Source organism: Mangifera indica, chromosome 12, assembly GCF_011075055.1.
Source record: "Mangifera indica cultivar Alphonso chromosome 12, CATAS_Mindica_2.1, whole genome shotgun sequence".
Lineage (NCBI taxonomy): Eukaryota > Viridiplantae > Streptophyta > Magnoliopsida > Sapindales > Anacardiaceae > Mangifera > Mangifera indica.
Window position 1 is genome coordinate 14,999,983 of NC_058148.1, and position 22,958 is coordinate 15,022,940.

Below are 22,958 nucleotides of genomic sequence, written 5' to 3' on the forward strand. Positions count from 1 at the left end.
GATATTGTTATCCCGGAGATGTGAACATTCTCGAATTACCCAATCACTACAGTCATGCCAAATTATTTATACATATTAATAAAAAAAAAAATTAAGACAGAAAGTATTATTCTTTCATACTAATCTTCCCTCACAGATCATTAAAAAATAAGCCAAGCTAGTCAAACAAATTCCTCAATGCGTTGCGTTTTCCACATGGTTCTGGCGGCAGCACCTTTTCATTTTCTCTCTGAGTAACCACATGAAAGGAGCTGGTTCAATATTATTGCCTAAATGAGACCTCGCTTCTGCATGCAATCCCATTTGTCTTGTAAGAGATAAAAGAAAGCCAAGAAACAGATCTCAGCGGTGAAAAGTATAGACCAAATTGCAGTGCTTCTCGATGTTTTATCATGATAAGCTTTTAAACCTGTGTAGATGTTGATGATCCCTACAAGAGAAGCTGTTGTTCCAAATAACCAATGCAGCAAGTACCATGTACTTCTTCTTATATTTCCTCTGCACAAAAACAGAGATTATGAGGTAAATTATCATTAATCTATCTTGGGCACCTTCAAAAGTATTATCGAGTCCCTCTCACCCCAAAAATTAGTTAAACTAATATGCAATTTTCAATTATCCTCCCTTAATCACATGGGGGTTATCAACAGTAATCTCCTCCTCAATTATTGCTAGATTCAAATTGAGTTAGCTCTTTGCTTAGTGTTTGGCTTGATTTGAGTTAAATTCAAATTAAAACTTTAATTTGATAGCTTAACTTTAGTTCAATTAAAACCCTCTTTTAATGATATTATTTATTTTATTAATAATATTATTTATTCTGTCAATAACATTATATGTCTTGTTGATAACCTTCAATGACATCTCTGAATAATTCAAACAAACTTGAATTTGAGATGACCATTTAAGATTTGAGTCAAACTCAAGTCAACACATGTTTGTGGTTGACTTAGCTCAAATCCTACCCTACCCTCATCTAAGTAGGCCAATCAAGGAGTAAAATAGCCAAACTTTCCCTTCATCTTAGCCTTTTGAACAAGAAAGTAAGAAGCAATCACCCTTCAATTGGGCCTTTATGGATTGAACTCCTCAATGTGGCTCTTTATATAGAATAACTTTATGGAAAGGTGCCAAGCTGCTGCTGGGATTTTTTTTTTAAAATTAATTTTTCCGAACAGGAAAAGAAAATGACTCATGTTGGGTAATTTTTCCGAAAGTCTCACATAGGGATGGCAATGGGGAGGGGCGGGGAGGGGATCTCAATCCTCGTCCCCGACCCGTCCCCACTACGGAGATGAAAATGATTCTCCGTCCCCACGGGGAAAAATCTCATTCCCGTACCCACAAAAAAATATATATATTTTTTACCTTGTAAATACAATATAAATATATTAAATAACAAAATTAAACAAAATTAAAATTAATATATTATTTCAAATATCATAAATATAATATATTAACTCCTTTAATATGCACAACAAAAACCTAAATAAATTTGAAAAACATAAATAATTTAAAACTATAAAAATATATTAATATTTTAAATAAATATATTAATATAAAGGGGCGGGGAGGGGACACATGTATCCCCATCCCCGACCCGTACCCGATTGTGGGGATTTTTTTCATCCCTATCATCGTCCCTTTCTCCGTTTCTATCGAGGAATCCCCTCCCCATTAAGGTCGAGAAGGGTCGAGGCCCCTAAAATCGGATCCAAATTGTCATCCCTAGTCTCACAGCGTAAATCACATGTCACTAAAATTAAACCAACATTTCATTTCATTTACTTTTGTGAAGATGGCTAAATTGATTCATTGAATTCAGTCCCAACGTAAATCACATGTCACTAAAATTAAATAATATATTAATTTTAGTCACACGATATTATATTATAAAATATTGAATTCAATGTAAATCATATGTTAGTAAGATTAAATAATATATTAATTTCAAATTGATTCATTGAATTCAGTCCCAACGTAAATCACATGTCACTAAAATTAAATAATATATTAATTTTAATCAAACCATATTATTTTATAGTATATTGAATTCAATGTAAATCATATGTTAGTAAGATTAAATAATATATTAATTTCAAATTGATTCATTGAATTCAGTCCCAACGTAAATCACATGTCACTAAAATTAAATAATATATTAATTTTAATCAAACCATATTATTTTATAGTATATTGAATTCAATGTAAATCATATGTTAGTAAGATTAAATAATATATTAATTTCAGTTACACAATATAATTTTATAGTATATTGAATTCAATGTAAATCACGTGCTACTTAGGTAAATAATATATTAATTTTAATCACACAATATTATTTAGTAAAAGGTGAAAACATTTATTCCCACCCAAAGTGATTCCTTCACTTTAGTATAATTACCACATTCATTTTAATATTACTAATAATGATATAACAAATAATATAAGAGATAATATAATTACCATATTCATTTTAGTATTAAAAAATTATTAAGATAATATTAATTTTATTACTATTCTATTATTACTTATTAAATCTTTAAAATGAGAACACTTACCAATTTTTATCAAATATAATAAAATTTTAAATCTAATAATATTTTAAATAATTTTTATTTTTAATAATAAAATATTACTTAAACTAAATACACCATTTGTGTCGTTTAGTATGAGCTTTTGCTTTCGATCTACCATTGACCCTAAATGGGATTTACAAGTACAAATAATACATTGTCTCTCGTTTGGCGGACTTCAATCCCATGCCCATCTCCATGCTGGTACATGCATTGAGACACTCTGCCCAGGCTCCTTGCAATTTCAATCAAAGTTCTCAACGACTGAGGATTTTCAAGCCGATCTCTGCTCATCTTCATCCATATTTGGGTCTAAAAGTTGGCATGATATGACTTGAAAATTTTTTTTAAATTAAAAAAAAAATTTTGTGGGTCAACTTGCAAAAAGGCCCATTAGAACTCAACCCATTGTATCATGGGCTAGCACGCCCATCAAAACGCACAATTTTAAGAGATTTACCATTTTCAACTTTACTTAGTCATGTCATTAAAATATTAATCATTTTTAGACACATATATTGTCACAAACTATTTAACTATTATTATTTTATCATTCTCAAACATAGTGGGATGTTCATATATACCTAACATATCTGTCATACTTGTTCAAGATGAGAGTTGCTAATTATCTTCCACTTATTTCCAAAATATCAACATAAAAATGTAAGCTAGATCAAGTACAATGCTCTTTGTCACTGCATATTTGGGTCTCAAATTGGCATATATAAACACTTTAGCCACTTACCTTGACACATATTTAAGATCTTGTTGGTACGTTACTTGTAGTGTATTGAAATGGAGTTTAGCAAGCTCAAGCAAAATGGGGTTGAAGTCATGTCTCGTCTCATATTCATTGATAAACCACCTAGCTTCCACCCTTGGCACCCTCCAATGCAGTGGAAGCTCCAGTGCATGCTTCACTAATTTGGAAATATATTCATCTTCACCTACCTTGTCCTTGATATACTCTTTCAGGTAAAAGGTTGCAAAATTTCTGACTACAAAGTTGTTAGAATAAAGTTATTATTTAAGTCTCATTAGTGCTATTAAGTCTCTATCACCAAAAATCTACCTACTTTATTATCAATTTATTTCAAACCGAACAACTTCTAAGTAAATGATGAAATGAGATTTTACCAAAATTTAAAATTTATAGACAATAGCATAGGTTTATCCAAGTTCCAGATGACAAAAAGGGATTTTTTCAAAGTTCACAAATCTCAACCTCTATTAGACCTTGGGCTCAACCGGTCCAAATGGGATGGGACTTTAGCAAGAACCACACATACAAACGTGAAAGTGAAACTTTTCCTTATATTTTATACATCCATAAGGTTTGATTAGTGTTAAAGGATAAGACTTTTTCTCATATTTTATATAACCATACCAAACTTAATTTCCAGTGTGGGATACTTTACTGTTCCCACAGAAAATTATTATTTAAATATGCATTGCTCTGTCCTACTTAATCATCATAGTAATGTTGTCTTAGGAGTCTAAACTCCAGAGTTACCGCATATAAACTATCTAGTTTATGCTTGCTCTTGTAGACCCTATCAAAAATTCTCTTTATCTCATCTTCAAACTGATAAGATAAAGTCTTTGTAAGACATCAATGAGCTCCAGCTGCTGTACAGAATCTACCGCAGTATCAAGCATCAGCCTCACTTCTTCCTTCAGCTTTTCAGCCCGTTCTTCAGATGATTTCTCCTACACGATATACACAAATTATAATTACAGGCCATAGTAAAACTCTAAAATTACTACTGTAGTTTTATAATTATACGCTACCAACCACATGGCTCTTCAGTGATTGAACAAAATCATCTCCCCAAATGGTAGGTTGGTAATTGGCTGATCGCCTGACAATGGCTTCATCTGAGAGTTTGGCTGCACCATTGCATTTGTCTTTATGAGTGGATGCAGCACTCATTGAAGCGAGCTGATAATAAAGAGCCATTATTAAGAAGGTTCAAGTTTTTAAATTGCTTGGGATTGAACTCATCAATGTGGCTCTTTATATAGAATAACTTCACGGAGACGTTCGAATACCTAACTGATATAGACTTCTGTATCTAAACCGCGATTATTTTTTGATAATTCTAGAAGAGAGATTTTGGAATAAATAGTCTCTAAGTACAAATAATTGGCTGATATAAACTTGTATATAAATAATAATATGTCATTATAAAATTAAATAATATATTATTTATAATTCAAAATTACTAAATCACATAATAATAAATTATCGTTCATGCACAAATTTTTCAAGGACGTGGGGTTGACATTGCTAGGCTTTCTGGTTTCATAAACGGGAAGTTGATCACCATCAGCTAGAAAGTTAACTGGTGGCTATATAGTGGACACTACATAGAATTAATAAACTAATGTAGTATGCATGCATGTAATCAAGATGAAATATCATATTACATCAATCTCGTATGTATAAAATAACCAAAATTTTAATTTAGTTGAAACATGATTTTGAACTTTTATTTATAGTGGATAAAAAAAGTAAATAATTTATTCTTTTATATATGGAACGAATCAAATACATCAAATACAAAATATGTACATAACGATGTAAACGTTATGTACATATTTATTGCTTTTATTTATTGCTTAGCGATAGCAACAAGATTATACATGTAAATAACGATGTAAACGTGTGAGATTGAATTTTGTGTGCATTAATTATATATAGATGTCAAAACTTCTTGCTAGCTGTCTCACTAAGCCAATAAAAGAAGAAAAAATTGTGTTGAAAATTTGCGGTGTGCGCGCATGCATGAGCCAATTAAACTTCCTACCAAGGTTTGAAAAACCGGACCGGCCGGTTCAACCGGTTGGACCACGAACCGGATACTGTAGCGATTTTATAATTAGAAAAAACCGTTTTTTTTTATTTTCAGATTGAACCGTGATTAGACCGGCGGTTCATGTCCGGTTTGCGGTCCAATCCGGTTCACAATTCCAAACCGGCCCAGCACATTCACTGTTGAGTCAACAGATACAATGTAAAATAAATTAATAAAATATTATTTTTTATTGTGCCACAGTATTTTACTACACCTTTTCTTTTTGACCTTTTTAATTTTACGTATACCACTTCAATAGAAATTGTTTCCAGCGTTGTCGGCGTTGCTCAAATCTAGACCTGTGTTGCCGCCGACTCCATTGCTTCAGTCTTGCGTACTCAAAACGGTATGGAGAAGTACTATGAGGTTTATGATGTAAAGAGAGTGGAATATAAGTCCTTCTAGAATACATTAAATGCTGAGAAGAAAAGGGATTTCTTTAAAGTGAGTCTTGAAGAGCTTCAAAGACACTGAAAATCAATAAATGTTCATTTGGCAGACAAGGAAGCCATTGATTTTGCTAAAGAACACAAAACTTGGATGTGCTGGGAGTGTTGTGATTGTCGCCTGAAGTTTGGAGGTTTGGGGTTGTATAGAAAGCATTCTAGAGAGTTTCATTGGAGGACTCTTGATAGGGTGGAATTGGAGTTTCAGATTCCCGGTAAAGTGATTGCGTTTATTGAGAATGGTGAGTGGAAGCCTTTAGATGCTGAATATTGGGTAGATAAAATTCTACGTAAGATAGAATCAGAGCCTTTTAGTTCCTCCAATTGTGATTTGTTTGATGAGCGGAGCTTAAATGAGAGTCTGCAAGATTTGATTGGCTGTGAAACAAATAAGAATAAATTAGCTGAGCGTGCAGTGATTCTCAAGGGTAACCAGTCGAACCAGCCGGTTCAAACGGTCCGATCGGTTTAACCAAAACCAATACTCAAAACGGTTTTTACTTCGGTCCGGTTTTAAAAACCTTGCTTCCTGCCATTAGAATTTGAATAAACTCTAATTATTTTCACATCGCTGCCATCCTAAAGTTTATATCTCCTATCCATCATTCATACAGAAGTATGAATCTTTTTTTATCTTTATTATCTTAAAGTTCATATTTCGTATCCGTCATTTAAACAGAAGTGTGAATCATTTTTTATCTATATTATATTAAATATCGTATTTCTTATCCGTTAGTCATATAGAAATGTGAATAAATTTTTCATTCTACAATAATAAGATATCCTAACTTAGCAATAGATTTAGACGATATCTACTATAAAATATTTCTATTCTTCTGTGTTAAGTAACAAGAATAAACAATTTTCTACTTCCAATCGGATTCATTCTATTATCATAAATAAATATTCTGTTTTAGATTTTGAGTAAATACTCACAGTTAGACTTGAATTTAAATTTTTTTAATATTAACTTTCCTCTTATACCAACAAGTAGAGAGGATGATAGATATATACTCATGGGGAGACCTATAGAGTTAGAGGCATCGCCAAGTTATCTAGCTACATCAAATACAAAATATGTCACATCTAAATTAATACAATCACCCACTTCTTTTATTTATTATAAATAAAAGTTAAGTAACTTAAATTTTGGATTCTGCATTAGTAAAATTGATCATGAGAACTCAACTTATTTATTATAAATAAAATTTATCATAATTTAATTTCTTTATATATTTTCTTTTGTTAAAAAACATGATTTAAAATAATTATTTAATAAAAAATTATTTTTATTAAAATTAATGATGGCAAAGGCCTTTAGGTTGATTTGTTAAGAGTCCACCCTGACACACTCTTATATTTATAGGATCGTGTTGTGGGTCTTAAGGATTTTTCGGACTGCCCCAACCCACTAACACCTCTAAATGCTATTGAAGCTCCAGTGCAAACTTCAGTAATCCCAGAAAATATTCATCTTCACCTTCCTCCCTTCATATACTCCTTCAGGTATGAGGCCGCATAGCTTGCCAACCCATCCTTCACTGCTTTCAACTCAAGCTTGTCCCTTCATTTATACACAATGAAACAACCATTAGTACAATAATAGACATCCCAAGTTGCATGTGTAATCACAAGAGGTAAAATTTTGAAGCCCGAAATTGAGCTAATATTATAAACAATTCAATGAAAACCCAGAAAGGGGCAAAGGAAGGCACTTGAGAGCGCGGGCTTCGACGCCGGAGTTCTTGGAGGAGAAGGAATCACGTGAGGTAATCTTCTTCTTGGCGCGGTGGAACTCAATATCAGGACCGTTCAGTTCTCCCGATATTTTGGATTCTTCCTGGGATTTATAGAGCTGGGCCTTGAGTTCTAAGATAGAAGATGGACCCACTCCTTCGATTGAGCGTTGTTTCTTGATCATGATTGATGATTTCGTAAGCCATCCCAGCGATTCAACCACAACCATCTTCTTTCTCTCTTGTTCTTCCGCCATTAATGACCCCAATTTGGCTATTGAAGCTTTAATTGATTCGGACAATTGTGGATTGAAATTGATTTATTAGTGCTGCTCCTGCTCCTACTGCTAAATCTTCTTTCTCGTAATTTCTTTCATATTATCACTGCAGATGATGGCTAGGGTTTGTTGACTTAAAGAAAGAAAGGATATGGGTGAAAGGAAAATAAAATGATATTCAAATCAGGTTTGCCTGTAAGCACCATTCCCCAATCAAACGAACTAATTAAAACTATAACACAACTTGCAAGCACTATAGGCTATTTTACATTCTCTTTGGTGGTGTTTGGTTTGATAATAAATTTTTTATTTATAATATTATTTTATTTAGTTTGTTAAATAATAAAATATTTTGATAACCTTCAGTTACTAATGATATATAACAAGCAATATAAGAAAAATATAATTATTACATTTACTTTAGTATAAAAAAATTATTAATATAATATTAATTTTATTATTATTCTATTATTATTTGTTAAATCTTTAAAATGTGAATACTTACCAATCTTTAAAACGGGTTGGGATGTGTCCGCTATGATACCACTTTGCCTCCAATAGATAGCTTTTACATAAATCCACCGACCGAATCAATTTGCAGTAAAATTAATTATCATGAATAACTTAAGAAATCATAACATGAAAATTTTGTAAATGTAAAATGTTGGTCAGGGAACTCAGCTCACTAAGATCTTGTTCGCTTTATAAACGTAGTTTGTCCGATCTTTAACCGATCTTTGTTATACATACATATAATATCTCAGTGCTTTGTCAGAATGGTTTGAATTACTGCTTTCTTAAGGCAAGGAATAATGTCAACCCCGTGCACTTCGAAAGCATGCGAAGCCATGTCGTTTACGGAATTGACTAAACAAGATATAAAATCTTCATACACTCTGGAAGCTGCTTCATTGAGTTGACGTCCCAACTAAATTACAGAGCAAATTAAAATGAAATTCATGTCTGCAATATCGAAATGTTGGGCTAAATATATATGAACCACTAACCTTTCAATGGCATCTGTGAAGAGCTCAAGTTCGTTCATTGTACGATAAACGTCATAAACATTGTCAATTTTTGTTATCAGAGCAGTCACCTTCATCATCATCCTTCTGAAGTATCCAAATTGAGCTTCGTGTGTGCCCAAATTCCAAAAGAAACACACCAGCAACCTGTCTCGTGCAAAACTGAGCTTCTCTGCAAGACCTGTACTACTCCACCAGCTTTATGGGACAAGAAACATAGTTATATCGATGTAAGAAATGGTGGGAGAAAATAACTATTGTAACATCCTGGTTTGCACTGTCAAGAAATTATCCCATTTGGACACAAAATTTGTCACATTTTGCTTTTGGGTTTTAAAAAGTTTATGAGCTCACATATGCATATCTATTCTGCGATATGGGTTGCTTCTGCGGCTTCCTTGATTCTTATGTGTGCAATACGGCCATAGGAAAAAATAGAAATCAAATAAGGGATTAAGTTTGGTCAAACCCAATTCAACTGATTATGATTAGTTCAACCGGTTGAATGGTTTAACCGAGCCATAAGCCAACCCGGTTTCTCATGCAAACCGGACTGGATTGTGAGTCAGTTTCCGGTTGAATTGACCAGTTCAATTTTGAAAACATTGGCTAAATCTTCTTTCTCATATTTTCTTTTCTCAGCCGTTGTGAGTAAAACAACAGGCCGTTTGGATTGGAAATCGAGAGTTGGGTAAATCTCATAGACATTAGTATAAATATTAGAAAGTTATGTATCTTTGAATAATATCAGAAACACCCCTTTACAGTTGTGGTTCATCTTTAGAAGATTAATTTTACAGCTTCTTTATCATATATGTAAAATTTTTTGTGTCAGAAACTGGAAAGAGAAGTGTAATAAAGAATTGACGAAATCATTGAGAGAATAAGCCAAAAATGGTGATGTTTGATGCTTGGACTGCATTCCCCAATCAAATGAATTAATCAAACCCGAAACTTTTAAGCACTATAGGCTATTTCACATTAATAGTATTATGTGCATAAACAATGAACATAAATTTACATGCAAACGATGATATACATGATTAAGTATTATTTTATCTTAAAATAAAAAATATATAATCATATAGGAACATATCATCATATGTGTAAAATTTTATATTCGTTGTTTATACAATAAGTTTTATTAATTTTACATACTTTATGTGTCATTTAGCATCATCCAGTACTGTCAACAGATTGAACCTGAATGGGATTTACAAGTACTGATAGTACATTATCTTTCGTCTGACCAACTTCTATCCCATGCCCATCTCCATGCTGGTACATGCACTGAGCCATTCTGTCCAGGTTCATCGCAATTTCAATTAAAGTTCTCGACAAGTGAGGATTTTCAAGCCGATCTCTGTTCATCTTCATCCATGTCGCAGCAATCATCTCTCCTATGTGTTGTCGACCATCCTCCTGGGACGCTCCAGTTTCATGCATGTAACATTGTATATACTTCGGGACATCTCCTCTTTCCAATTCGTCCTGAATCACAAACATCATCAAAACAAAATTACAGTTTATCATATAAACTGGAAACTACTGTTTTTGTTTAAAATCAATTGCAGAGGTTGTGGTGTTACTCAGCTCACCGATGATGTTCCTAAGTCGTCTGCAAGTCTTAAAAGCATTGATGACCAACGGATTATATTGCTATATTCTTCCAAGCATTCTATGGCCTCCTTTGTAAGTGGATCTATAACGAGAAAATAAGCATGCAGTAGACTCAAAGGACCTGATATAGAAATCCATGCATTGTTCATGTATTCTGCAAGGGTTGGGATGCGTCCGCCATGATACCATTTTGCCTCAAGTAAATAGCTTTTACATAAATCTGCCCACTGAATCAATTCGCAAAAATATTAAAATGTTGGTCAAGGAACTCCGCCCATTAAGATCTTGTTCACTTTATGAACATGGTTTGTCATGGTTTTAAGCGTTCTGACAATGGATACAAATTGAGCCAAGTATAAACACCTTCTAGTGTATGTTTGGTTCAAATAAAAATGGGACAAGTTTGTTGAGCAAAAAATAATAGCAGTTCGAGTTCAACTCAAACTCTAAGATTGAAGTTTGTAGCTCGACTTGATATCATAGCTTGAGTTCTCAGCTCAATAACAAAAATACATTATTTTACTTAATAATAGACAAAATAACATCATTTTGACAATTATTTACCATAACTCAAATTAACCTATGAACCAAGCTCCAACCAAATCAAGTTATTGCTTGACTCATGAATCGGATTCTCTCTAACTCAAGTTTGTCTCAAGTTCAATCTAAATAAAATCGAATTAAACCAAACTAGCTTTCAAGATTAAGCCAGTTCGGTTCGAGTTTAACCTTACCCCAACACACAGTTAAAATATTGTTTGCTGTTTTACGACTCAAATGGCGATTTGACAAACCAATTTTTCTTATATATCATTCCCAAACTTTGTGAGGTACTCATACACATAATATCTTGTGTTTTGTCAAGATGGGTTGAATTACCGCTTTCTTAAGACAAGGAATAATGTCAACTCCATGCACTTTGAGAGCATGCAAAGCCATATCGTTTACGAAATTGAGGAGAACAAGATAACAAATCTTCATATACTCTGGAAGCTGCTCTATTGCATTGACGTCCCATCTAAATTGCAGAGCAAATTTGAGTGAAATTTATGTCTGCAATATCAAACTGTTCTGCTAAATATATATATGAACCACCAACCTTTCAATGACATCTGTGAAGAGCTCCAGTTCGTCCATTGTACCATAAACGTCATAAATATCGTCAATTGTTGTTATTAGAGCAGCCATCTTCGTCATCATCCTTCTGAAGTATCCAAACCGGGCCTCAGAGGCTAGCCCCAAAGTCCAAAGAAATGGAGCAGCAACCTGTCCCGTGCAAAACTTAACTTCTCGCCAATACCTGTATTCCTCCACCAGCTTTATGGGACAAGAAACATAGTTATATCAATGTAAGAAAAGGTGGAGAGGATAAATATTGTAATGTCCTGGTTCACACCGTCAAGATACTACCAATTTGGACACACAATTTGTCACGTTTTGTTTTTGGGTTTTGCAAAGTTTATGAGCGCATAGATACATAACTAGTCTTGCAATGTGGACTGTCTCTACATAACATCTCATTGGTGTTTTGTCGATATAGGACCATTACACAAGATCTTGGTCCAATGGCATGGCTCAGTGTACTTTAAACATACAGTCTATCATAGTTTGCCCAATCCATTGCATTTTAAATGCATAGTTCATCACGATTTTATTTTTAGAGTTTACAACTCAAAACACATTTTGACAATTTATAAATTCATAATTTATTTAACCAGTTATGCAATGTGAGATGTATATGCATACCTAATAGTTCTTTCGAGCTTTGTTAATCTAAGACCATTTCTCAAGATATTAGTCCTATTGGTTGACTTGTTCTGGCAGTCTTTTGTGTCAAGATAACCCACTTCTTTTCGGGCAAGGTCGGTACATATAATAGGTTGTGTCAAGATCATGGAAAGGCCTATAAATTGGTACGATATAACACATAAAAATTCTAAAAAAATAAAAAATATATTTTTATGGGCTGCCTTACAAAAAGACCAGTTAAGACACAATTCATCGTGTCATAGGTAGGCACGACCCATCAAAACCCACCGTTTTGTTGAATTTGCCTTTTTTAACTTTATTTGCCTATCATTATATATTGTTTGTTTTGGACACTTGCACTATTTGACCAATTTTGTCTTATTATTACAAAATATTGTGGGATTTTCACAATACACATCTCTCACACTTGTTCCAGGTGAGATATGCGGATTAAGATCCATTTATTTTCAAAATATCAACATGAAAATGTAAGCTAGATCAAGTACGATGTTCTTTGTTGCTGCATACTTAGGTCTCAAATCATTATATATAAACACTTTAGCCACTTACCTTGACACATTTTTAAGATCATGTTGGTGTGTTGCTTGTAGTGTATTGAAATGGAGTTTAGCAAGCTCAAGCAAGATGGGGTTGAAGTCATGTCTCCTCTCATATACATCAATAAACCACCTAGCCTCCAACCTTCGCACCCTCCAATGCAGTGGAAGCTCCAGTGCATGCTTCACTAATGAGGAAACGTATTCATCTTTACCTTCCTTGTCCTTGACATACTCCTTCAGGTATGAGACTGCAAAATTTCTGACAAAATGGGACATTTTACTCTCTTCCTCTTTCAGTAGAAAAGCAGCTTCATACAGAGACAAAATTCCTTTGCAATCATTACTACCACATGAATTGAAGTTTTTCTTCTTATCATTGAAACTATTGAAAACTTCTGCAAAAAGAAGACACAATTTCAATGTTACTTATTTAGAATGTCTCTCAGAATCGGTATTATTGTATATGATATGAATTCTCAAACTACAGAATTGTTAAAAAAGTTATTATTAGAGTCTCACTAGTGCTATTGGGTTTCTACTGCCAAAAATCTACCTAATTCACAATTAGTTTAACACTATTCATAACAAACTTAACTGCCTTTAAATCCTAAATCCTAGATGACAGAATGAGATTTTATCAAAGTTTAAAATTCCTAGACATCAAGATAGACTCATCCAAGTCCTAGATGACAAGATGATTATCAAAGTTTATAAGTCTCATCCCCTATAAAACCTTGGGCTCAACTAGGTCTTAGATGGGATGAGATTTTATCAAGAACCACACATACTAACGTGACAACAAGTTCCATACACTTTATATATCCATTAGTGTTTGATTAGTGTTAAGGGACAAGACTTTTCCTTACATTTTATATATTCATACCCGAGTTAATTCTTAGTGTGAGATATTTTACGGTTCCACCTATATAATTATTTAAATATTCATTACCCTGTCCAACTTAATTTCCTTTATAGGCTTTAATTACCTGCAGAAACATCATAGTAATGTTGTCTTAGGAGTCTAAACTCCAGAGTTACCGCATATAAACTATCTTGTTTATGCTTGTTCTTGTAGACCCTATCAAGAATTCTCTTGACCTCATCTTCAAACTGACAAGATAATCCAAGCCTTTGTAAGACATCGATGAGATCCAGCTGCTGTACAGAATCTACCGCAGTATCAAGCATCAGCCTCACTTCTTCCTTCAGCTTTTCAGCCAGTTCTTCAGATGATTTCTCCTACACGATATACACAAATTATAATTACAGGCCATAGTAAAACTCTAAAATTACTACTGTAGTTTTATAATTATACGCTACCAACCACATGGCTCTTCAGTGATTGAACAAAATCATCTCCCCAAATGGTAGGTTAGTAATTGGCTGATCGCCTAACAATGGCTTCATCTGGGAGTTTGGCTGCACCATTGCATTTGTCTCTATGAGTGGATGCAGCACTCATTGAAGCGAGCTGATAATTAAGAGCCATTATTTAGAAGGTTCTAGTTTTTCAAATTACTTGGGATTGAACTCATCAATGTGGCTCATTATATAGAATAATTTAACAGAGACGAGGCAACCTGCTGATCATATATACATATTTTTTTAAATTTTCCCGAACGGGAAATCCGTGTTCAATAGTCAAATACTTAACTGTTACCTAACTGATAGACTTCAGAATCTGTACCACAACTGTTTTTAGTTTTATAATTCTAGAAGAGTAAGATATTTGGAATAAATAGTCTCTGTGTACAAATAATTGGCTGATATAAACTTGTGTACAAATAATTAATATGATTATATGATTGAATGATATTATATTTTTAATTCAAAATCACTCAATCATATAATGATATGTTATCATTTGTGCATAAATTTGTATATATAATTTTATTATTCGGAATAATAACTTTTGAAAATATCGAACTATCACATTTTTATTGGTGGAACCAAACTTTTATAGTTTAATATTGAAGGTATTTAATTTTCACAATATTCTATTGAAGGTATCAAAAACAAAACAAACGACTATAATTGTATTTGTTTTTATATTTCTAATAGAAAATATAAAAAATTTGATCACTTCTATAAGAAAATATGAAAATTCAGTTATTTTATTAAGAAATTTTAAAAATTAAATCCCTTCGATCATGAGTCAAATTGAACTCCATAAGAAAAGCCAAGCTTAAAGTTGAATCGAGTTCAACTAATTATTATAACAAAATTTAATTTATTTATTAAATTTAAACTTATTAATATTTTCTAATAAGAAAAAGCTAGTGTGCTAGGATTACAGAATTTAACCGAAGAAGGGATGTGTGTTAAAGAATAAAGAAATATAAAAGTTTTATACAATTTCGATATTAAAAAAAATTTTAAATTTGTGTGAATTTAATATTACATTATAATTTAAAAAATAATAAAAATATACCCAAATTGGAGCAAAACCAAATCGGGTTTGCTCATAGGTACCATTCCCCAATCAGTCAATCAAACCTGTATCACAACTTTCAAGCACTAGGTGTATTTTACATGTTTTAGTTTGGATAATATTTTATTAATAAAATTAAAAATTATTAGATATAAATTAATATTATATTTGATAAAATTGGTAAGTATAAATAACTATTGTACTTAGTTAGAGATAATAAAAAAATTCTAGTATATTATTTTACTTAAATACCTTTGAGTGTAATTATTCTAAAATATTTTTATGTTATTTGTTATATTAATTAAAAATAAAATTATTTTTATTAAAAAAATTAATAAATAATAATATAATTATAATAAAACCAAGATTTGTAAATGTGATAATCAGATTATCACCTATGTTATCTATCACATTAGCATTGATAATAAAATATTATCGTAATTTTTTATTATAAATAAATCAAATAAAATAATATAAATAATAAAATATAAACTATCACAATTATCTTTAAAAAACTCCAAGCACCCCCTTAGTGTCACTCAGCATCAGCTTACGCTTTCGATCTACTAATGTCAACAGTTTAAACCTGAATGGGATTTACAAGTACAGATAATACATTGTCTCTGGTCTGACCAACTTCAATCCCATGCCCATCTCCATGCTGGTACATGCACTGAGACATTCTACCCAGGTTCATTGCAATTTCAATCAAAGTTCTCGACAACTGAGGATTTTCAAGCCGCTCTCTGTTCATCTTCATCCATGTCGCAGCAACCATTTCTCCTATGTGTTCTCGACCATCTTCTTCACACGCTCCAGTTTCATGCATGTAACATTGTACAGATTTAGCGACATCTCCTCTTTTTAGTTCGTCCTGAATCAAAAACAGAAAAATACAGTTTATCATATAAACTGAAAATTGCTTTTCCTCTAAATTCATTGCAGAGGTTGCGGTGTGCTCAGCTCACCGATGATGTTCCCAAGTCGTCTGCTAGTCTTAGAATCGTTGATGACCAACGGAATATATTGCTATATTCTTCCAAGCATTCTGCGGCCTCCTCTGTGATTGGATCTGTAACGAGGAAATAAGCATGCACTAGAATCACAGGACCCGATATGGAAATCCATGCATTGTTCATGTATTCTGCAAGGGTTGGGATGTGTCCACTATGATACCACTTTGCCTCTAATAGATAGCTTTGACATAAATCTGCCCACTGAATCAATTTACAATGATATTAATTATATGATGAATGATATAGAAATCAGACCATGTAATTTTGTAAATGCATCATCTTGCACCAGGAACTCAGACCATTAAGATCTTCTTTGCTTTATAAACATGGTTTATCACGGTTTTATGCATTTTGACAATGGACAAAAATTGAACCAAGTTCGAACACCCTTTAACTACAGTTTAATTTGAATAAAAAATAAGACGACTCAACTTTGTTGAGTTAAAATTAAAAGTAGTTCGAATTCAACTCAATCCCTAAGATTGAAGCTAGTAGCTTCACTTGATTTTATTGTTCGAGTCAATAATAAGCAAGACGACATCCTTTTAACAATTGTTTAAGATGACTTGAATCAAGCCGTAAGTCAAGTTCGAACTAAATCGAGTTATCATCTAACTCATAAACCAAAGTCCCTCTAATTTAGATTTGTCTCAAGTTCGATCTAAATAAATTCAAACCGAATCGAACTGAACCAAACTAGCTCTCAAGGACTAGCTAGTTTGGCTCGGGTCTAATTCAACTCTAATCCACAAACAAGATATTTTTCACGGTTTTACAACCCAAAAGGCAACTTGACAACTTAGCGTAGCCAATCTTTCTTATATCATTTCCAGACTATATGAGATACTCATACATATATCATCTTATGCTTTGTCAGGATGGGTTTAATTACCGCTTTCTTAAGACAAGGAATAATGTCAACTCCGTGCACTTTGAGAGCATGCAAAGCCATGTCGTTTACGAAATTGAGGAGAACAAGATAACAAATCTTCATGTACTCTGGGAGCTGCTTCATGGCATTGACGTCCCATCTAAATTACAGAGCAAATTTAAGTGAAATTCATGTCTGCAATATCAAACTATTGGGCTAAATATGAACCGCTAACCTTTCAATGGCATCTGTGAAGAGCTCCAGTTCGTCCATTCTACCATAAACGTCATAAACATCGTCAATTGTTGTTATCAGAGCATTCACCTTCGTCAGCATCCTTCTGAAGTGTCCAAACCGGGCCTCGGACGTTAGCCCCAAAGTCCAAAAGAAATTCGCCAGCAACCTATCCCGTGCAAAACTTAGCTTCTCTCCAAGACCTGTATTCCTCCACCAGCTTTATGGGACAAGAAACATAGTTATATTAAAGTAAGAAATGGTGGGAGAAATTAATTATTGTAACATTTAATGTTATCCCATTTGGACACACACTTTGTCGATGTGATATTTGCTTTCTATGTGAGATTTGCTCTCTTTTGTCGCTGCATATTTAGGTCTCAAATGGATATACATAAACACTTTAGCCACTTACTTTGACACATGTTTAAGATCTTGTTGGTGCGTCGCCTGCAGTGTATTGAAATGGAGTTTGGCAAGCTCAAGCAAGATGATGTTGAAGTCATGTCTTGTCTCATATACATCAATAAACCACCTAGCCTCCATCCTTGGCACCCTCCAATGCAGTGGAAGCTCCAGAGCATGCTTCACTAATCTGGAAACATATTCATCTTCACCTTTGTCGTCCATGATATACTCCTTCAGGTATGAGGTCGCAAAATTTCTGACAGAGTAGAACATTTTACTCTCTTCCTCTTTCAATAGAAATATAGTCTCATACAGAGATAAAATTCCTTTGCAATCATCACTGCCACATGAATTGAATTTTCCCTTCTCATCACTGAAATCATTAAAAACATCTGCAAAACCAAGACAAAATTTCAACCAACCTTAGTTAGAATGTCTCTCAAAATCGATATTATTGTATGTGATATCAATTCAAACTATAGTGCTATTAGAATAAAATTATTGTAAGAGTCTGATGAGCATTATTAGGTCTCTACCACTGAAAATCTAGCTAATTTACCATTACTCTAACACTATTTATAACAAGCTCAACAACCTTTAAGTTCTAGAAGATAAGACGAGTTTTTAACAAAGTTTAAAAGTCCTATATGACAAGATAGGCTCAACTAAATCCTAGATAACAAGATGAGATTTTACCAAAGTTCACAAGACACATCCCCTATAAGACCTGAGGCTCAACCAAGGCCAAATGGGATTGGGTTTTACCAAGAACCATACATATTAATGTGAGAGTGAGACTTTTTCTCATATTTTATATACCCATACCCAACTTAATTTCTGGTGTGGGATACTTTACTGTTCCCACCATAATTAACTATGTAAATATGCATTACCCTTTCCAACTTAATTTCCTTCATAGGCTTTGAATTACCTGCAGAAACAACAAAGTGATGTTGTCTTAGGAGTCTAAACTCCAGAGCTACCGCATATAAACCATCTTGTTTTTGCTTGTTATTGTATACCCTATCAAGAATTCCCTTTATCTCATCTTCAAACTGATAAGATAATCCAAGTCTTTGTAAGACATCTATGAGCTCCAGCTGCTGTACAGAATACACCGCACTATCAAGCATCAGCCTCACTTCTTCCTTCAGCTTTTCAGCCCGTTCGTCAGATGATTTTCCCTACACGATTTACATAAATAATTATAATTACAGGCCATGGCAAAGCTCTAAAATCACTACAGTAGTTTTATAATTATACGCTACCAACCATATGGCTCTTCAATGATTGAACAAAATCATGGCCCCAAATGGTAGGTTGGTAATTGGCTGTTCGCCTGACAATGGCTTCATCTTGGAGTTTGGCGGCACCACTGCACTTGACTCTGCCTGGAACCACGGCATTGCTGCTGGATGTTCCAAGTACTCTGCAACTTCTTAGAGGCATTATGGTGAAAGTGGATGCAGCACTCATTAAAGCGAGCTGATAACAAAGAGCCATTATTACGAAGGTTTCAGTTTTTTCAATGCTTTGGATTGAACTCATCATTGTGGCTCTTTATATCGAATAACTTCATGGAGACGTGGCAATCTGGTGATCATATTTTTTTTTTTAAATTTTTCCAAACAGGAATAGAAAAAGACTTATGTTATGCAATGCGTGCTCAAGAACTCAACACCTAACTGATTCTAGAAGAGAAAGAATTTCAGAGTAACAATAAAACTATGTATATCTATTTTTGATACATAATTTATGTACACAGATGAGGTGTTATCATGTGATTGAATGTTTTTTTATCATATGATGATACATATAAAATCACTTAATTACATGATGACACATCACTGTGTATATGAATTATGTATAAAAAATAGGTACACATAACATTACTCTTCAGAGTAAATAGTATTCCTAATTCAAAATTTATCTAATTATATAACAATATATCATTATTTGTTTATATTGTTTTATTATTTGGAAAGTACCAAACCACTACTTCCAAAACAAAACAAACGCAGCACTGAATCAGTTTGTCATAAAGTAGTTATTAAATTACTTTTTACCCATGCAATTTGTACATATGAGGAATTAACCTAAAATATTGATTGAAATGATTAAATAATTATCTAAATATATCTCTTATAATTACCCAGAAGGTAAACCCAGTTTTTGTACCATCTGAATTTCTCATTTCTTTCTTTTTTTTTCCTGTTATGTTTTGATATATTAACATTTTGTTTGCACGATTGTTTATTGTTGTTAAGATTTAGTAATGAATTTACATTAGCTTTTAATTATTAAAAAATATTTGAATTCAATAAAATTATGTGTACATATTTTTGAAACACAAATATATATACGTATGAATATATCATAATGTAATTAGATAATTTTGATGGTATATTAGTAACATATATAGATTAGTTGGAATAATTATTAAAACTTCAATATTACCATAAGTTTAATTTTGAGAAACCATTTCAGCATTTTGTTTGTTAAACTAAATGATTGGGTAATACGGATGCCATCTCAAAAATATTTGTTGTTCATTTCATTTAAACTGCCAAAAAAGATTAAATTTATGGCTTACCGGTTTACATGGAAGCTACAGAATTGTGGTGAGTTGTTACAGATACTAATTAAAATGATAAAAAATATTACATGTATACATTTTTTATACACAATTTGTTTCGTTTTATAAATTGTATTTGTTTTTTATTTTTGATAAAAAAATACTAAAAAATTGATTTTTTTTATTAAAAAATTTGAAAATTCAACTCTTACATTAATGAGTTTTAAAAGTTTAATTTATTCGATTTAAAAAAAAAAAATACCTTGAGTCAAGTTAAACTTGATATGAAAATCCAAATTTAACTCAATTCGAATTCAACTCATTATTCTATCAAAATTAAATTTATTTATTAAATTTAAACTTGCTTGTATTTTTTAATTAAAAAACATGAAAACATGAAAAGAGTTTAAGTTTGGTAGCTCAATTCAAGTTCAGCTTGAATCTCTCTTCAATGACATTATTTATGTGATTTTCAACAAGCCTCCCCTAATCACATAGGGATTATCAACAATCTTCCCCCTCAACTATCTTTGGATTCGAACCAAGTCAGTTCTCAACTTGGTTTTTGGTTTGATTTGAGCTGATTTCCAGCTAGAGTTTAAGTTTGGCAGCTCAATTCAAGTTCAGCTTGAATCTCTCTTCAATGACATTATTTATCTTGTCAATGATGGTATTCATTCTGCCGATGATGCTATTTATCCTTTGTATAACCTTAAATGACATCTTCGACCAATTTGAGCGAACTCAAGTCGATACGACCATTTAAGATTCAAGTCAAGCTCGAGTCAGCCTATGTTTGAACTTAATTCCGTTCAAATCCAACTCTACCCTCAACCAAGCAAGGCTAACCATGTGGAGTAAACTGACCAAACTTTCCCTTCCACTAAGCCTTTCAAACCAGACCAACCGTGAAGTAAACAGCAATCACCCTTCAACCAGGCCTTTGGATTTTTAAGTTGGAACTTCAAATGAACATGTACTATGGCCAAGTTAGATGGAATTGTTCCACACTTGTATAAACAAACCCAACTTAATTACCCAAAATAATATGGATCCTGAACACAAACAGTATTTAAAATATTAGTTTGAATCAAAATGGATTCCTTTAATGAATTACCTAGGAGGCCTGAAGAATCCAATCAAGGCTTGAACCCACATAGCTCCATAAAGTGCTAGGCCCAACTTTTGGTGACTGTTATCAAACGAATTCTCCAGGTTCTTTATGGACATCACAGCTCCAACTGTCACCAGAGCCACTGAAAGTACCTATACAAGCATTAAAAGGAAAAGGTAAATCATTGAATAATCAAGAATGACCAACTTTATATGCAGTTTTGCATCGACCATCATCGCTCAAAATATTAAAAATTTAGAAAGCAAGATTCTGTAGCAAAAGATTGAATAAAAATACAACATAATCACTGTCTTTTCTTGTGATTCAAGATTAATGATAGATATGGTGTAACATTTAGTTTAAATACAATGTCAAGTTATTATCTTTGGTTGTTACAACCCGAAACGTGTACAGTTTTTAACCAGTCTTTTGTTCTCATTTTGAAGTGCTATGAGATATGCCTACATACCTATATCTCTTGTGGTTTGTCAACGAGAGATTTGTCTTTCATATGGTTAGTTGAAGGCTATTTGAGAACAAGAAAAAGAAAAATATGGGCACTATGATTAACGTTGATGTGGTTTCAATGATGCATTTCACCAATATCAAGATTTATTTTCCTAATTTTGCACCATGCAAATAAAAGAAGGCTAGAGAAGTGAAGAACAAGTGAGAGTACCTGCAAAATTATATGGAGATAGAAGAACACTTAAGCTTCTCTACTTCCAGTTTCCTTTTTACTGGGCATTCTGATGGTCAGTATCCCAACAGGAATTAAAAACCCCATTGAAGCCCACAACAGAAGGCCGTGGACTGTAATATTAGATGTCAACTGAGGACTCAACTGCAAGTAAAGTAATGTTGGAAGTAAACTGTTGCGAAAGGTACAATGCTTGAATAAAATTTGGATACCTTTTTTGTTTAATGATCTTTTGATTGCTGGATAATTGCCTGAACTCTTCACGGGATGAGCAGCCAACAGATGGTAAAAGAATAACATAACATGAAGGAATAATAAAAGATCCTAAAGAATGAAACTTTTGCTTATTCTTCAATCTTCACAAGAAAAGAAAGAACACCAGAAACCCAGAAATATTATCCAGTTTTTCTCCTTCACTGGTCGCAGAGAAATAGTCAGCTTTTCATATTTTTCACATTCTTTATGTGGTGAGAAAGACCTGTTAGAATATAGTATACTTTGTCGGATGGCAAGAAGAACATTCGAACTAACAATCTATGAAATACATCTTCTTTTTGTGTAAAGAAGCCAGTGTAATAGGATTACAGAATTTTTAAAGAAAGAGCTACAATTTAAAAATTTTTATTTTTCCTTTATTTTCTTTGCTAAGATACAAACTTTGAGTTGAGCCGTACCATAACAAGAGTTAGCTCAAGTTAAGATCCGGTTTAGAGTGTCATTCAAGTCTTTGGAGAAGAAGTTATTATCATTAGAGAAGAAAA

General features: G+C 32.8%; 2 protein-coding genes and 2 pseudogenes across 2 annotated transcripts; all 4 read right to left on the reverse strand.

The window, feature by feature from the left end:
• Positions 1-75: 75 nt before the first annotated feature.
• On the reverse strand, positions 76-22,874 carry LOC123192128 (annotated as a pseudogene).
• On the reverse strand, positions 3,863-4,660 carry LOC123192805 (terpene synthase 10-like). Its single transcript, XM_044605469.1, has 2 exons — positions 4,372-4,660; positions 3,863-4,286 (listed from the first exon to the last, which is right to left on the reverse strand). The coding sequence occupies exons 1-2, from the start codon at positions 4,534-4,536 to the stop codon at positions 4,146-4,148; spliced, it is 306 nt and encodes a 101-aa protein (XP_044461404.1). The 5' UTR covers positions 4,537-4,660; the 3' UTR covers positions 3,863-4,145.
• LOC123192806 lies at positions 10,059-14,348 on the reverse strand (annotated as a pseudogene).
• Positions 15,808-19,327, reverse strand: LOC123192794 (terpene synthase 10-like). The gene is made up of 7 exons (XM_044605459.1): positions 19,081-19,327; positions 18,740-18,992; positions 17,816-18,200; positions 17,402-17,620; positions 17,188-17,326; positions 16,248-16,496; positions 15,808-16,153 (listed from the first exon to the last, which is right to left on the reverse strand). Exons 1-7 carry the CDS (start codon positions 19,309-19,311, stop codon positions 15,860-15,862), a joined length of 1,770 nt encoding a protein of 589 aa, XP_044461394.1. The 5' UTR covers positions 19,312-19,327; the 3' UTR covers positions 15,808-15,859.
• Positions 22,875-22,958: the final 84 nt, after the last annotated feature.

Coding starts and splice junctions, on each gene's coding strand:
- LOC123192805 (XM_044605469.1), bottom strand. CDS start 4,536: ATGGCTCTTTATTATCAGCTCGCTTCAATGAGTGCTGCATCCACTCAT. Junction 4,287..4,371: donor AATCACTGAAGAGCCATGTG/GTTGGTAGCGTA, acceptor TATATCGTGTAG/GAGAAATCATCTGAAGAACG.
- LOC123192794 (XM_044605459.1), bottom strand. CDS start 19,311: ATGGCTCTTTGTTATCAGCTCGCTTTAATGAGTGCTGCATCCACTTTC. Junction 17,327..17,401: donor TTCACAGATGCCATTGAAAG/GTTAGCGGTTCA, acceptor TCTGTAATTTAG/ATGGGACGTCAATGCCATGA. Junction 16,154..16,247: donor ACGACTTGGGAACATCATCG/GTGAGCTGAGCA, acceptor TTTTTGATTCAG/GACGAACTAAAAAGAGGAGA.